At 37.3% G+C, this 16085-nt stretch overlaps 3 protein-coding genes across 13 annotated transcripts; 1 reads left to right on the forward strand and 2 right to left on the reverse strand.

The window, feature by feature from the left end:
- Positions 1-386: 386 nt before the first annotated feature.
- On the reverse strand, positions 387-4923 carry PolI (DNA polymerase iota). 3 transcript variants are annotated; one of them, XM_033476200.2, is made up of 4 exons: positions 4640-4923; positions 4443-4534; positions 4075-4244; positions 387-3974 (listed from the first exon to the last, which is right to left on the reverse strand). In XM_033476200.2, the coding sequence occupies exon 4, from the start codon at positions 3884-3886 to the stop codon at positions 2189-2191; it is 1698 nt and encodes a 565-aa protein (XP_033332091.1). In that variant the 5' UTR covers positions 3887-3974; positions 4075-4244; positions 4443-4534; positions 4640-4923; the 3' UTR covers positions 387-2188. The 3 variants fall into 3 exon arrangements, with proteins under 3 accessions (XP_033332091.1, XP_033332092.1, XP_076379360.1); XM_033476201.2 differs by having other exon boundaries at positions 4314-4534; XM_076523245.1 differs by lacking the exon at positions 4443-4534.
- A 458-nt stretch (positions 4924-5381) lies between these two features.
- On the forward strand, positions 5382-12757 carry Su(var)2-10 (E3 SUMO-protein ligase Su(var)2-10). Of its 8 annotated transcripts, none has more exons than XM_033476210.2 (9): positions 5382-5685; positions 7020-7186; positions 7403-7501; positions 7586-7721; positions 7792-8082; positions 8178-8279; positions 10108-10348; positions 10425-10844; positions 11093-12757. In XM_033476210.2, the coding sequence occupies exons 2-9, from the start codon at positions 7023-7025 to the stop codon at positions 11323-11325; spliced, it is 1686 nt and encodes a 561-aa protein (XP_033332101.1). In that variant the 5' UTR covers positions 5382-5685; positions 7020-7022; the 3' UTR covers positions 11326-12757. The 8 variants fall into 8 exon arrangements, with proteins under 8 accessions (XP_033332101.1, XP_033332105.1, XP_076379359.1 ...); XM_076523244.1 differs by lacking the exons at positions 5382-5685; positions 7020-7186 and adding exons at positions 5692-6173; positions 6384-6493; XM_033476207.2 differs by lacking the exon at positions 5382-5685 and adding an exon at positions 5692-6173.
- Positions 11735-15759, reverse strand: nAChRbeta2 (nicotinic acetylcholine receptor beta2). 2 transcript variants are annotated; one of them, XM_033476216.2, is made up of 12 exons: positions 15575-15759; positions 15135-15292; positions 15011-15055; positions 14806-14915; positions 14334-14514; positions 14008-14164; positions 13809-13936; positions 13553-13728; positions 13276-13428; positions 12775-12887; positions 12406-12518; positions 11735-12108 (listed from the first exon to the last, which is right to left on the reverse strand). In XM_033476216.2, the coding sequence occupies exons 2-12, from the start codon at positions 15279-15281 to the stop codon at positions 11872-11874; spliced, it is 1560 nt and encodes a 519-aa protein (XP_033332107.1). In that variant the 5' UTR covers positions 15282-15292; positions 15575-15759; the 3' UTR covers positions 11735-11871. The 2 variants fall into 2 exon arrangements, with proteins under 2 accessions (XP_033332107.1, XP_033332106.1); XM_033476215.2 differs by having other exon boundaries at positions 15440-15759.
- Positions 15760-16085: the final 326 nt, after the last annotated feature.

Below are 16085 nucleotides of genomic sequence, written 5' to 3' on the forward strand. Positions count from 1 at the left end.
AGAAATAATCGATTTGTTGAAGGTTCCAGACTAGAATACTCCCGTAAGTGCAGCCTAATCCAGCTGTTTTGTAAAATGAAACAAAAATACATAGATATTCCTTAAGGCTGGTGGGATAAAGACTTGAAGCCATTTTGACCTAAACTTACAAACATTCTATCTAAATTTTAATTTTCTAATAGCCAGGTCAAATTATTAGCTATCCCCATTAGGTCTAATAAGGTTAACCTTGATCCCAGTTGGTCTCAAAATTGATCAGTCTTCGGACTAAATGGGAATACCGTTTTAAAATTTCCATTTTTTCCATAGAAACTTCGGTCATTTTTCTTACAATGTACAGAGGACAAAGGATCGTCATTGAGGAGACAATAAAGTAACGTAGGCCGTACAACTCGAACTTTTTTTATTTAAATGAATCGGAGGCAATATGAGCCGGCAATATGTGCGCAGTGAAAGTCATATGAACGCAATTATCTGAAGAAACGCTGCATGTTATTCTAATTAATCAAAAGTTGGAAGATGGCGCAGCGTGGGTTTCGAAACCGCTCATACTATCCCCGATGACGCGCGCGCGTGTTTGTGTGTGTACGTATAAAATATTCATGTTCTCACAACCAGAAGTTAATAGTCAATAATGATCGCCGCTTTTCCTATACAATACGGTAAATAAATAAACATAGAAGGAAAGGGCTACACAAAAAAAAAAAACAAAAATAGAAGAAGGAAAGAGAACTCGTTGGTAAATTAATCTCTCGTCACCTGCGTTGTTCATTAACGAACGCTTAACGTATAAATCTTCCGTACCCTTATATAAGTATATTTTTTTTTTTGTTATCGTTTACAAAAGCTACTGTTTCAGTATCACTTGCCGCTGGTCACGCTCTAATGTACGTACGTTCTTATTTTTCTCTCGTTACTATTATTTGTTTATTTGTTTTTTAAGTAACACGTTGCGCGTGCTTATTTTGTGTGTTTGTATGATAGAACTAATTTCGAAATCGCGTGGATCGTTGGCTCATTTCCTTGTCTCGTGTATGCTTAACGGATACATATATATACACATACATACATACATACATATATATGTATATATACATATATATTCAAATATATATATATTATAATTATTCACCTTGTACCGTATCGAACCGATAAAGTTTTATGATTGTCTAACATTCTAGATAATTATTATATACTGCATAGAAACTACTTTTTTGTCATGCGTGTATGGAGCTCCGTATCAGTTGCACGCTAGGGCCGATCGAGTATTTCCGTTTACGGCGCATGTTTTCACAACACCCGTTACACTCGTAGCATAACATTGTCGGTACTAAAAATATAAACACTTCCCTTCAGTTCTTTTCTTTTTCCTTCTCGTTTGAAATCAATACAACCACAGTTCGGCCGTTGGAGCATACGTATCAAATGCCAGCACCCCATTTAATAAACGACAGTGTTCACGCTTCCTAAGTATGATCGTCGTACGGGCGACGCAGTTTTCCCATTGAACGCAACATGGACAATACATTTTGAATGATTTTGTTCAATGAAGATGAAAACGATTGTGATAACACAGTTTTATTTTGAACATCTTTCGTTTACTATGCCCTATGTATATCGTATGTATATGCACTTGCGATGCTTGTCCGCTTCATCATGAGAATAGAAACTTATTTTTAAAACTCTCGGGAATACTTTTCGTTGATCGTCTATACACTTTTGTCCGCGAAACATTTTTGTCGAACGCTCCTTTAAATACTCTCGCAGAGATAATACACATTTCTGTTTGTTTATAAATGCAGATCCAACCAAACATCTGTTCCTGAACGTTCGAAGCGATGTTTGGATCAGTTAAGACAAATAAATAAGATATATGTGTATTTATGCGAATTTATTCATAGACTCTGGTAGGGATTTATATGATAAAGTCACCTCGTGTTAACAAATTCGATGGATGTAAATGCCGTAGAAAATATATATATATATACGTGTGTGTGTGTGTTTTTTTGTGTGCATGCATGTGTACGTGTATACGTAGAAGTTTAATACCCAAAGCGATTGCAAATGAGTTTTGCGACATCTGTAACTTAAAGTCATAATATCACATGGTGCTGCCATCCAATATTGTAACCGCAGAGATGTGTACAGAAAGAGATGGCTACGTTGCGATCTAGGTCACCGAACTCCGTCACTTATTGGCTATGAAATATTTCAATATATTATTCGGTTTTGGTTTACTAGTCGTCGGCCAAGAGCGGGTCACTTCTCTTTGAATATCAATGGGTAGAGACTTGAGGACCGCCGCGTCGATTTTCGGTGACAACTGCATCGGTGACGAAGGGCTGAGCCGTAGATCGGCCATTTCGTTGCTCGGAGATTCTCTGCGGCCATTCAGCCACACTTCCAGTCTGGTCTTCTTCGGCAGAGGTTCTATCTCGCTCAACAGATCATCATCGGCTCCCTGATTGGCAGCACCCATCGTCTTCGAGACGGGGGATGAGGTGGTGCTCATCGCGGAGCCGTCATTGCTGTCCTGGTTCACGCTCATAGGCGACCCAAGACTCACATCTGATATACCCTCCTCGGAACTTATGTCTAGAACAGACTGAACAGCGACTTGTTTTCGCAAGAAGGATGTAATACTATTCTTCCCGGATGATCTCTCTTCGAACTTCGTAAAAGCGACTCCCAGGAGTGTCAAATGGAATGGTTTGGAGACATCAACAGTTCGGTGGAACAGCTTCATAGCGAGCGACAGCATCTTGGCATGATCGTAAACGCCGGACTTTGTGGAGGGCAGTAAGTGTTTTGGTAGAGCGCATTGACGTGTTTCTCTTTTACCGGAGGCTGGTTTGTTAAAGTCGTGCTTCCTTACTGTTATTCTCATAGCAATGGGGATCCTCCCATCTTCCATAGCTAACTCTGTCAATCTTCTTAAAAGCGCACCGAGCCTTGATTCTACTTCGGCTACCAAAGAGACGCTTTTGAAACCGTCCTCCAATCCTATCGACTGTTTCTTGCCTGTTGGCTTCACGATAGTCTCGTCGATACCTTCAGCATTGTTTTTCAGTTTTCTTGCCAGTTCAATGCCAATTTTCATCTCCAAGGTCTCCAGAGGTGTCTTACGCAAATCGTCCACCGTTTTGATGTTGTTTGACATTAACATCTGCGTAGTTTTCTGACCAACGCCTGGAATATTTGATACGGATCCAATCGTGGACAATAACATTGGTCCACTGCAAGGAAATATCATTGTTTGTTGATTTGGTTTATGCAATGATCCTACTAGTTTTGCCAGTAGTTTATTGTGTGCTATTCCAGCACTGCAGGTGACGCGCAACTCTTTGTGAATTCGTTTTCTTATTTCTGCTGCTATCTTAGAAGCTATGATTAACCGCGCATGGCAACCACATGGACATTCCTCGTCCGAGGAGCCAAATATTTCACCAATTGGATTTTGATCCTCCATGGAAATGTCTAGGTTCGCTTCAGAATCATTACCAGAGTTCATACATTTCTGTACAAGAGATGTGACATCCATAAAATTGTCATCGAAACCCAATCTTTCGACTAAAGGAGTGAACTGATGTAGTATCTCTAATATTTTGGCAGAAAATTGACGGTAATTTGTTAGGTCCTCCCCATTTACCAAGGCCAGCCCTGGACACAACTGTAAAGCATCTTGGACAGGCATACATTTTTTAATTCCATATTCTCTAGCCGAGTAATTGCTCGTTACGACTATATTCTTTTGTTTTACTCCCAGTGGTTTGCCTTCCAATTCAGGATGTCTTAGCATCTCCACTTGAGCATAAAAACAATCCACATCTACATGAATAATAGTTCGTGGATGTCGTATAATTGTATCAAAATCAATGGAATCCATTGATGTCAATTTATAAATAATGTAGCACAATATTATACATAGAATCTTTATTATACAAGTTATCTTGCTTAATGTCTTAACATATAATCTGCAACAATAATAGCACATATTTAACGATGCAGTCATAGTACAATGAAATGATTTTTACAAAGCATTTCTAATAATTTCAGTCTAGTAAAATTTGTTACCTTTGTAAAGAATCAATTTATTTAAAAACAGACTTTCGAATTAATCACGTTTAGCGATCGTACATATTAGTAAAGTTCCTTCATAGCATTAACAGATTTTAACAAATCGTTTCTTAAATCGTGGATATATAGCTATATACTTGTTGATATGTTTAATTGTGAATACATACCTAAAAAATAGGTTAAGTTATATACACATACGAAAGCCACAGTAAACACACCGATTCTAAATTACGTACAACTGTTTACAATCATATAAGTGATTATTATGGTTTTCTTGTAATGAATGAAACTAATACACGTCTATAAAATCATATCTTTCCCTTATGAGGTATTCGAACTTTCTCCAGATTAAAAAGTAAGGTTACCATTATTTAATACTCCTTCGTGAAGTCTACTGCCACACACCATGCAGGATATTAGAATATAGATGAATTTGTATTCGTCATAAACCCGTTAGCTGATTCGATAGACAATAAAAATGCAATTGTAACTGTTAAAAACACTAATGTTTCACTCGGTAAATCCGCGCCAACACTTTAGAAATTTCATCGAAGCTACGTACTTTTTACGACTAATGGGTTCCGCTGATACTATGAAACAAAATTATTGTAAAAACTAAATAAAGTCTTGTATGTAGACAGTAATGCGACCAATTTATTTTTCACATGGTAGCCATGTTTTTAAATTGTCATAGATATCTCCATATATACATTATATATTTATAATTGCACACGAAATTTTAGTGGATACAAATGTCTTAAGATAGGCATACGCATTCTTATTTCGCGGTACAGGCCAACAGATTTTTCCACTAGAAGATAACATGATTTTCATAATACTAACTAATAATATCTGTTACGCCATTGGAGAATCGCCAAATGGAGAAGATATCAATCTGGAGTGTATTTTTTCCCTAGGTGGGATCCAATTGTTTCATCGAATACCTAGGAAAATTTTCACATAGATGTAATGAAGATAAAATTGAACTGTTATGAAAAGTTATGAACACTTTGAATTTTAGTGGTTTATAATAACAGAGTTTTTACCAAAGGTTGAGATAATGGTTCATTTTTATGATATTTTTATGACACTAATTACTAGAATCTGTAAACGGCATTAGAAAAGTTACTAGGGTAACAAGATATTTATCTAAAATGTGTTTTTTCTCTAGGGGTAAACCAATTGTATGGCTGAACACCTAGTGAAAATATCACATCGGTATAGTGGAGATCATCTATTATCTAGTTCTGAAAAGATATGACCGCCATAAAGGATTATAGGTTTACGTTGCATTGTATATTCGTGTTTCCAATATACGACAGTGTTTTATTATTGTAAGATGCATTTAGATAAAAGATTATTATAATATTTAAATGCAATTTCGTGTCTTTAAAAGTGAATAGTCGAATTATAAATTGGAAAACATTATAAATTTATAATATATTTCTCATAGATATAGCAGAATGTAAAATGTTTAGTACGATACATGCAATCTAATAGATGAAACATAACCAGTATGTGTACGTAAAGATTTTCCATTACCGTGTAGATTTCTTAAGACAGTGAAAAATATAGAGAGAATTTAAACGAACAACCTTAATGTAAGATGTGAGTATCTTATTTAGCGCATGTTTAAGAAAGTAAACGTCACACCATGTAAGATCTTACTCGGCTTCTTTAAGTTGTACCGATTTTACAAATTAAGCTGCAAATCCAGTGCAGGCGGCCATCTTGGAAAATCCCTTTTCACATTTCGAACGAATGAAGTGTCCAATATCGATATTTGCTTCGTTCTTATGCCGTCGAACAGAAAATTTTACAGAAGAATTGAGCTTTCCAACGGAAGCTAGATTTTTCACTGCAATCATACAATTAGAACGTAAAAATCGATTTCGCGCCATTAAACGGTATTATTCACTATAGCTACATTTAAACGCAAGAAAAGTATAGGAACCAGTTGCAATTGAAACAACTTGTACATACTATAAGAAACGGGTATGCGAATTTTTCTGTCAAAAACTGTTGGAAATAATATAAGCAAAACGGCTTCGCAAAAAAAATCGTCTAAGAAGATGGCGGAGACCAAAGAATTAGAGGTGAGTGAAGTATTAAAAGTGGTGCAGTGCAGGTAGATTGCGTGTGAAAAGTCGGCGGGTCTGCATTGTGAATTTATCGTGGTTATATCCGAGTTATTAGTGATTTACGATTCGCGTCAGTAAATTGTACTAACAGTCACTAACAGACGTTTAGTACGCTGCCGTACAAGCTCGTACACCATTGTTGCGATGATTGTTTTCCTTTCACAGTGAGATATTACGATAATTAGCAGACTTTCTTTAATTACATTCGTACTGGCAATCATGTTCTATCTGCCGCACAATGATCCAGAAGACAGGCAATTTCTTCCTAATTATAGGTAACCTTAATTTTTACCTCGGTCCGTTTAAAAATCATATTGTGGCTGTTTATCATCATTTCGACACCATTTTCGAAAATGAAGTATCATTTAAAAACGTATGTGTTTTGTCGCAAGTGTATCACGACACATATAATATGCACTCAAATTGTGAAAGTAAAAATGTATTTTGGTATTTGATATATTCGTTCTAATGCAACATGTGTATTGACGAAAAAAAAGTTCAATATTAACTTTTTGTAGAATAGAAAAACTTGAAGTATGATTTTTATGCCTAGTATTTTAAAATCTAATTTCGTATTTTTGAAATTACGTTTGTATACTTTAGAGCAGTATATGAAACATACATATCAATTACCTGTTTAAAGCTGATAATGTATTTGAGGCATCAAATTTCCTTTTGTTAGAGATTTGATTATTTTTTTATTTCAAATAATTCTTTCTTTTTTCAATCGAGGTAAACATTTTAGGAAAATTGTATGTACAGTAGTTGAAATACATGAATATTTTAATTTTGTGATTGCAGAATATGGTATTGAGTTTTCGAGTATCTGAACTTCAGATGCTTCTTGGTTTTGCTGGTAGAAATAAGTCCGGTAGAAAAACAGAGTTACAAACACGTGCGCTAGAATTGTTACGTTTGAGATCCCATCCAGTTCAACTCAAAATACGTGAACTATATAAAACCATACAGTGAGTATAATATTAATGTGAATACAAGTATACGTTCGAAATTTTGTTTATTTGTAAAAATTATTACTTTTATTTAACAAGTACACATATATTTTTTCAATTGCATTTGTTCTTTTATATGTACTATGGCATATTATTATACTTTAAGTACTATACATATCAAGATACATCGTAATGAAGCATTATTACCATTATTCTGTTCAATAATTTGTTTAGAGCTGATCAACTTGCGTCACATCAAATGTACGGTCAAACAGGTGGTTCTGGGGAACCACAAATTGATCAAAACATGCAATCCAGAAATTATTATACTAGGTAAGTCTATTTATCTTTTACCTACTCGGTAACAAAAACAATTATATTGAATAATATTATTGTTTGTGTATTTACTTCTCAAAGGCAAATCAGTCAGCAGCTGCAACAGTCAGCAGTCTCCAGTGGGAAAGATCTTCCCCCAGCACATCAGGCATCGCTACCAACACCTAGAACTAATCCAGTTTATCAAACCACAGGCTACACCAGTGTAACACCACAAGTTAGTTCAAGAAACTTAATGTGGATTATTTGAAAATATTCATTAGCTTACATCTTATTTAACATTTCAGCAAACAACAAGTGCTGCTTATAGTCCATATCCATATCCTCCAAAAGTTCTACCCTCACCATTACAAATACAACCTAGAAGTCAGTATCCTGTTCATCCAGATGTTAGACTTAAAAAGCTCCCATTTTACGACTTACTCGCCGAATTACTGAAACCGTCTAGCTTGATGCCTCAGGGATCTATGAGACTTCAGGAAAACACGTTTATGTTTCATTTAACACCACAACAAACGACAGACATAGCTAGTTCACGGGATTGTCGGGCGGGGAGTAAAATTGACTATAGTGTACAGGTATCATTGGTTAATTCAGTTCTGAATCACACAGAATTACCTATCCGTACTTTCCAACAATTTCGAGTAAATTCATGTTACATTCTAAACCACAGGTACAAATGCGATTTTGTTTACAAGAGACCTCATGTGAACAAGAAGACTGTTTTCCACCTAGTATTGCAGTGAAAGTTAATGGAAAACTATGTCCTTTACCTGTGAGTAAACTAAGAACAGTATATAGGGTGTACAAAAATTATCGTATTTTCGGGAAATAGAGGGTTCCTGAGGTCATTTGAAGTAACTTTTTCCTTAGCGAAAATGCAATCCGCGGCTTTGTTTACCATTTATTAATGAAAAACGATGACCAATGAGAGGCGAGCTCGGCAACTGTAAGGCGAGTGAGTGAACAGCATCGGCTTCGTCCGTGGAGCGCGATGCTTCAGGCCGTGTTCGAAGCAATAAATAATAAAAAGTCACATTTATTATGATTACAGTGATGATTAACAATAAGAAATCCTGTCAAACTTACGCAGAAGGTATTTTTGTTTCAATAATTCCATATCCAAACAGTATTCAACGAACAATTCGGAAAGCTAATTTAATAATAAATCGCGTTAAAGAACATGAAGGATATGTTTGTTTAAGAATTGTGGAGAATATCATTAATAGTATTTATTAATAGTGTTTATACCATTTAGTTGAGGATGCATTTGCTACTTGGAAATGTGGGTGACGATTCACGATGTCGATGCGGTACGGTCGGAGGGATTGCAGATAGGAAGGGTATGTGATAAACACGGAATTCATTATCACAACACTGTCGCCAAACACTGACCACTTAATGAATCCTCAACAATCAGAAAAGGTGTGCAGATGTCTTTTGGATTCCTCTTGTTAATTTCTGTATTAAAATTAGGCCTCGATAACTGCTTCCTTTGCTTCCAACGTTCGCGTGGAATGCGCCCGTCCGGCTTCGCACTCACTGCAATCTATAACGCCTTTGTGATAAAAATTGTATTGCAGTCTTCGGATATACCGCACTGCCAGGGTTTATGGAAAATCCTTTTACAACATCCACATTGTTTCATTCACATTTCCGCGGCAGTCCACAAGTACCCAAAACATTCAGCTTTGTTCTTGCGATAAATACATCGAAAACTGGAGAGCTTTTCTCTTCTGGAAGAGTAGAGGAAGCAGTTGTTCGAGGCCCAATTTTAATGCAGGAATCAATGAAAGGAATCCAAAGGACATCTGCACACGTTTCCTGATTGTTGTGGCTTCGTTAAATGTTTGGCGACAGTGTTGTGAAAATGAATTCCATGTTTACCATACCGTTTTTACCTGTGATCCCACCGACCGTACCCCTCCCTCGGTATGGCCATCGATCTGGGATCAACTGAACATTGTGCGAGTCAGTGTATCGACATCGTGAATCGTCATCCACATTTCCAAGCAACAAATGCATCCTCAACTAAATGGGTGAGTTTACTGTTAATGGTATTCTCCACAACTCTTAAACGAACGTATCCTTCATGTTCTTTAACGCAATTTATCATTAGATTAGCTTTCCGAATCGTTCGTTGAATTTTGTTTGGATATGGAATTATTGAAATAAAAATATCTTTTGCGTAAGTTTGACAGGATTTCTTATCGTTAATCTTTACTGCAAACGGGTCAATTAATAATTAAAACGGCTATCACGGTTGAACTACTTACTATTTCGGCAACGAAAAATTAGTAAGTGGACATTCTAAAATAAGTGTGAACAGGGTTTTTCTTAAAAGTGTCACTGTCATGTAGTAAAAAAGATTCGAATAGTTCACGTTGCTTGACTTGTTCATTGCTTCGCCTCTCATTGATCACTGTTTTTCGTTAATGATTTGTAAACAAAGCCGCAGATTGCATTTTCGCGAAGGAAAAAGTTACTTCAAATGGCTTTACGAAACCCCCATTTTCCGGAAATACGATAATTTTGATACTCTTTGTATTTTTACTTTACGATAAAATATTCGACTATTGTCTGACTACTCTCATTTCGACCAGAATCCTATACCTACAAATAAACCGGGGGTGGAACCAAAGAGACCACCGAGGCCTGTTCAGATTAGCGCTTTAATTAAATTATCGCCAACCGTAACGAATCACATCCATGTCACATGGTCGGCTGACTACGGAAGACGGTATGCAATTGCAGTGTACCTAGTTAGAAAATTATCAAGTGCTGAGCTATTATCAAGATTAAAATGTAGAGGCGTGCGACACTCGGATTACACAAGGGGCTTAAGTAAGTAGCAGGGACTCATCCTCAGCATCTTGTCTATCTTTGAGAGCAACTCTTACCGTATTGATTTTTGGCATAGTTAAGGAAAAACTGAACGAGGATGCGGATAGCGAAATAGCAACAACGTCGCTCCGGGTGTCGTTAGCGTGTCCATTAGGAAAAATGCGAATGATCACGCCCTGTCGATCGTCCACATGCTCACATTTGCAATGCTTTGACGCCTCGTTGTTCCTGCAAATGAACGAGAGAAAGCCCACATGGAGTTGTCCAGTTTGCGATAAGCCAGCGTTGTACGATAATCTCGTTATCGATGGCTATTTCCAGGAGGTACTCAACTCCAAGAAATTGCTACCGGATGTAAATGAGATTCAGCTTCTTCAGGATGGTTCTTGGGAAAATTTAGTCTTGAAAAAGGAGAAAGACAAAGACAAATCTGAAACTACGAAAGTAGTCACAAACTCGCAAGATCGCAAGATCGCTGTGGACACAGTGGATCTCGGTGAGATACCTTTTTTATTTATTTTTGATACTTGTATTATTTGCGCATTTACATGTATTATAATCGCATTCATCTTGGTCTTGACTATTATATAATATTCATAAAAATTTATTCTTCTATTTAAAAGACAAACATTGATGACCTTGAAATCTGGAAAATCATGATCCTGGGAAACAGCTTTTGCTTACCACGATGTTTGTTAATTTAAGGCATACTATCAGGCATAAACAACGTTCAATTATTTTTAGCTAATATCTGGGTTTGCAATTTAGATGAAAGCAATCCTGCACCGCCGAAGGAAAAGAAACGAGCTGTTGTAATTGATTTAATATCAGATAGCGACGACGACGATGAAAACAATACACCGACACAGAGTACAAAGAAGCATGCTTGCGGAACATCCTCGCCAAAAAAATCGCAGACCAGCTCTATTAGCAGTACTAGTGATTCGCCAGAATTGATGATAATTGATTTAGAATAAAGCAAAGTTTTTTATATTTATCTCTAAAAATGACACTGCCAAATGTTTAATGTTCGTATGAATCGCGTATAGAAAAAAATGCAAGACAACCGTTGATTAGTTTCGTGATTGTCTGAAGTAAAATTGTCGTCATTTTGGAGTTAATCTCGGTATCATTATTATGTTTTTACTTTTGGTACTGAAAGGGAAAGAGATGCTTTAGTGAGTGAGTTGAATTATATTCAATTGCATTCCGTTCTATCATTATTTCGTATAGCTTATTTAGCATTCGGTAGAGGAAAGAAGAGAAAACATATGGGGAGACTGATGGGTTTCGTCGAAACGAAAAAAGATATTTTAATACACTTTTAATCATTGTAGAGTGGTCATTCCGTCGGTGTCAATCAACGGAATAAAAAAAGACTAATCGCTTGTTTCGTAGCTCAAGCCTTTTATTAACCTTGGTGTTAGGTGTTTTGTAGTTGTTCAACGCAATCGAATCTTGAGTATTCATTTCTTTTTCTAGACTATTCGACCCTTTATTGATTTTTCGTTAGCGGATCAAGGTTAATAATTGTTTGTTATTGGACTTTCGGTTGCTTTCGACGGGATTTCTTCTAAATTTGGATACATATATTTGCGAAATGATATTCCAGTGAGTTGTTGGTCCACGGGTTCTCTTGTATCATATAGACTAGGTGCCTGGAATATTATACCGAGGGTTCCTCCGATACATGCTAAAGTAAAAACCCAAAGAAACAATCTATCCAACACCATTGCTACGAATTTCCAATCTTCTATCACCTGGAAAACATTAGAGCAAAATTGTGTTGTTAATAATTTACGGATTCACTTGTTTACACGTTGACTGCATATCTCACAATGTCTATCAGCACTCATAAGTTCCTTAGGGAATCTTATTTTTCTGTACAGCTTCTTCAATTCCCCAGTCTCCTTGAAATTCCAATAAAATCCATTTCTTTGTCTCATTAACATGCCAGTCAACGTGTTCAAGACAAGATTCTAATCATTGCCATTCGACGTATTAAAACTAAACAAACTGTGTGCTAGGTGAAAGTCATGATCATGAATTCCACTCACTTCGTTGTCCTTGTCCGCATCTTTTATATGTTGAGCAATAAAACGCACACCCTTCAGGGCTGATATGACGTCCGGAGACAAGTGTCTTGGCATAGTATTCTCACTGTCAGTAACTGTAATCACACGTCTCATTGTTACCACATCGTTCCGTTTAAACATCATTACATTGTACCTCACGTTTCTGTGTACGAGGATAGCGTTAATTTTCATGATTAATTAATATTTCCATGTCATGTGTTTTCGACAGAATATCAGGCAGTACGATTTTTCAGGTTCGTTTGTAATCGTTCTCGCGTATGCCGAGAACGTTGTATTTTGATAGAAATGCTAAATAAACATTTTTTATATGGAACATTGACGATGATTTACCTGATGCATGCGGAAAGTGTCGGGCGTCGTCCTCTCGAATATTTTTTAACTGCGAGGTGACGCTCTCGAACCCGTCCGGACTTCCTTTCAATTCCAGCGGATAATCGCTAACGCTATGGAAAATTGAAATTAGGTGTCTCTGAATTTGGTACCTCACTACCGTCAATGACATTATAATTATTCTTTTTATAATTATAATTTTTCTTTCGTTTAGCGGTAGAAAATTCGGTTCAGAAGAAAATCGCTGCTTCCCTTTTATTTTAGCTGTTACTAGACTTTGGACGCATGAACAAATTTATGAGATACACAGAAGTGTTTATCTCTTATTAATAAGTAACAGTTTTTTCATTTAAACCTTTCCATTCATTTTACAAAAAACAAGCTCCGCAGTCTAGTAAAACGTTTCATCCTATGTTTCAGAATACTTTCAGAGGCTTCATATTACAGTGAAGCATTTTATTCTATGCTTTTGAGGATAACTTTCCTGTACGAACTACCCACCTAAAATCTATTTCGTTAGTATAGCCGCTGTCCATGTAAGTGTCATCGTATTCAGGGGTTGAATATGGTGTCCGACGCATCATCAGCATCCGAGGCATCCAATTTAGAAATACTTGTCTAACCCAGTCAGACATGTTGTGCGTGGATGGAGATCTATTAAAAGTGAACCAGAATGAATGATCACTGAAGCGTTAAAGTTTGGCCGATTAAATCGAGCTCGCAGTTTATGAAAAATGTGAATTTATGCGATTGAAAAGTTTCATTGAATTCTAGTCACCGGAAGTGGACGTTTAGAACGCATACGGTGATCCATATCGATAGAGTGACCAAGATCATGGTGAACAGCAAGTATTTCCCTAAAAGTGGTATGGCCAGCGATGTCGGCGGTATAATTTCGGCTAGTAGTAAAAAGAACACCGTAAGCGAGAGCAGAATCGAGGAACACAGTGAGACCTACGAAGAAAACATACTTAATGCAAGACACATACATATTCAGTGAAAATGATTAAGTCATTACACAGTGTTTTACGTACTTTTTCGCCTGAGTCGCTCGGCAGGTAAAAAACGAGGACAGTGAGAAAAGTGATGCCCACACAGGGGATGATCAAGTTGACCGTGTAGAACAACGTCTTCCTCCGCATCGTGATGTTAAATGTGATATCTGAATAATACGGCAAAATTGAACGTAGAAGATCGAAGGAAAATATTGAATTTAATCGATCGAAGACTAACCAGAATATGGTTCTGTGCAGCACGGATAATACTCTTCGTTTCTGGAGGCTGGAACTTCGAGAATGTCCCATTCTACAGACAAGTAGAAGTCGCTCAAGTCGATGCCTGACTCTACCATATTGTTGCCTTGTATCTGCTTCATGTGCTTCAGATCTACCTGTTGGCAAAAGTCTTTACAAAGCATCTTTTCGAAAGACTACCCTAACACTAATTATTTGCACCTTCGCAACGACTTGTTCTGCAGTAATTTATTGAACAGTCGAAATGAAATTCAAATGAATCTATAAGAATCGTTAATGACGGTGGCGTAATTTTGGAGTTATCACCTGAGCGCCGTTGTACGTCCATGAACCGAATTTCATGATGCATGATTGCTCGTCGAAGGGAAAGTATTCCACATTGATCTCGCAGGATGACTTATAAATCGCTGGAGGCTTCCAAGACACTTCGCCTGTGTACTTCAGCGTCGCCTTAGTCATCAGCGTTACTTCGTAGTTGCCATCGGCGCTGAAGGACATAGTTACAAAAATACAGAAATAAATTACAATTTTTCTGCAACAAATTTTGCTTTGATTTAGACTGAAACGAAATGGCGACTGTAGGTCGTCGTTAGAATTTACCGTGCTGTAATTTTAACAAATTTTTACATTGCCATTTCTGTTGGCACGTAACAGTAATAAAAAAATATAAAAGCGTTACACGAGTGAATATTTGCCATAAATGTGATGTCAATTGTCATATTTAAATTATTAAAATTCTTCGAAATCACTAGTTTATCTAAACGATTACGTTATTTACTTATTGTATAAGACGATATCTGGCAGCCAAATATTTTCGGAAGGCACGTAAAGCATCTCCACGCCACCGTACTCCTCTGGATCCCATTGCAATTTATAATCAAACCATTTCTGCGAAACGAAACCATATCACCGCATAAATTACAGTAAAATCGAAACGATAAATGTACGATGATCGTAATAGATTCTTTATAAGTAGATCATACCTGTTCCACCCAGACATTCGTGGTCATCACCTGATTCTTCAAGTTCTGCAAAGATCAACGCTCCATTACTCAAGCAATTCTATCGACGCTTTAACAAAATAATATAGAATCTAAATATTCCTACCATTTCTATTAACTGTGACAATTTTAGGCCGAGCCAAACCGTCAACGTTTCGGTGTTATTGATGACTGGGCGGATGAGTCTGTTATAATTAGACAGCAAGTCATCGTAAAGCCTCTTCGTGTCAGGATTTGCCTCGAAAGTTTTCATTCCCGCGGCACCTGAAACCATGTTTCCATAAAATATTAAAATGGGCGTATACAAAGAGACGGTCGCCGATCGAGACAACAACACGCTCTGCGAGGATGGCAACAGGATTCCGCCCGATTAAAAGCGACGATATAACAAGAGTGTTAGAGCAGACTCACCGTACACGATGCTAATATAATTTAGAAATATCCCGAGCACACATATTCGCATTTTAATCCCGACTATTTACAAATCTGCGTAGAGGCGAGATGGCAACGGCCACTCCCAGCGAACAAACTGCCAGTGAACTTCACCTGCTGACACCGCACACCACGGTTCCGCAAGTTGACATTATCACGCCGAGAGGGTGTTTAGTACGAAGAAAAAAAACGGTTCCCTTTTGGAAAATAACAGTATGAAACGCGATTAACGGGACACGAGCGTTCTGCGTCCCATTGGACCGAAATCGATATCAGAAGATAGCGCCATCGTGCAGACTGCGGTCCATATTTCCCAGTCTCCGTCTGTTATCAACCCCGATTGCGCTTGCGTGCTTTTCTCAACGCGGAAATGCGTTTTCAAACAGCTCTGCCAACTCGATTAATAATTTCATCGATTAACTTTAATTGAGAATCTGGTCAAATTTGTAGCGCTTTTAAGAACGATTAAGTGAATTTTAATTATTTTGTTGCAACCAAATTGTAAACGGACGTGATTATTGATTAGCAGGGCGGCTCGTATGCGCATCTAGGGGTTGCAATTCACGCTTACCGACGTCGGGGAGCTCTCTGGGTCGGTTACTGGCGCACTCTGCGTTAGGTTTGC

This window comes from Megalopta genalis, chromosome 6, assembly GCF_051020955.1.
Source record: "Megalopta genalis isolate 19385.01 chromosome 6, iyMegGena1_principal, whole genome shotgun sequence".
NCBI classification, from domain to species: Eukaryota; Metazoa; Arthropoda; class Insecta; order Hymenoptera; family Halictidae; genus Megalopta; species Megalopta genalis.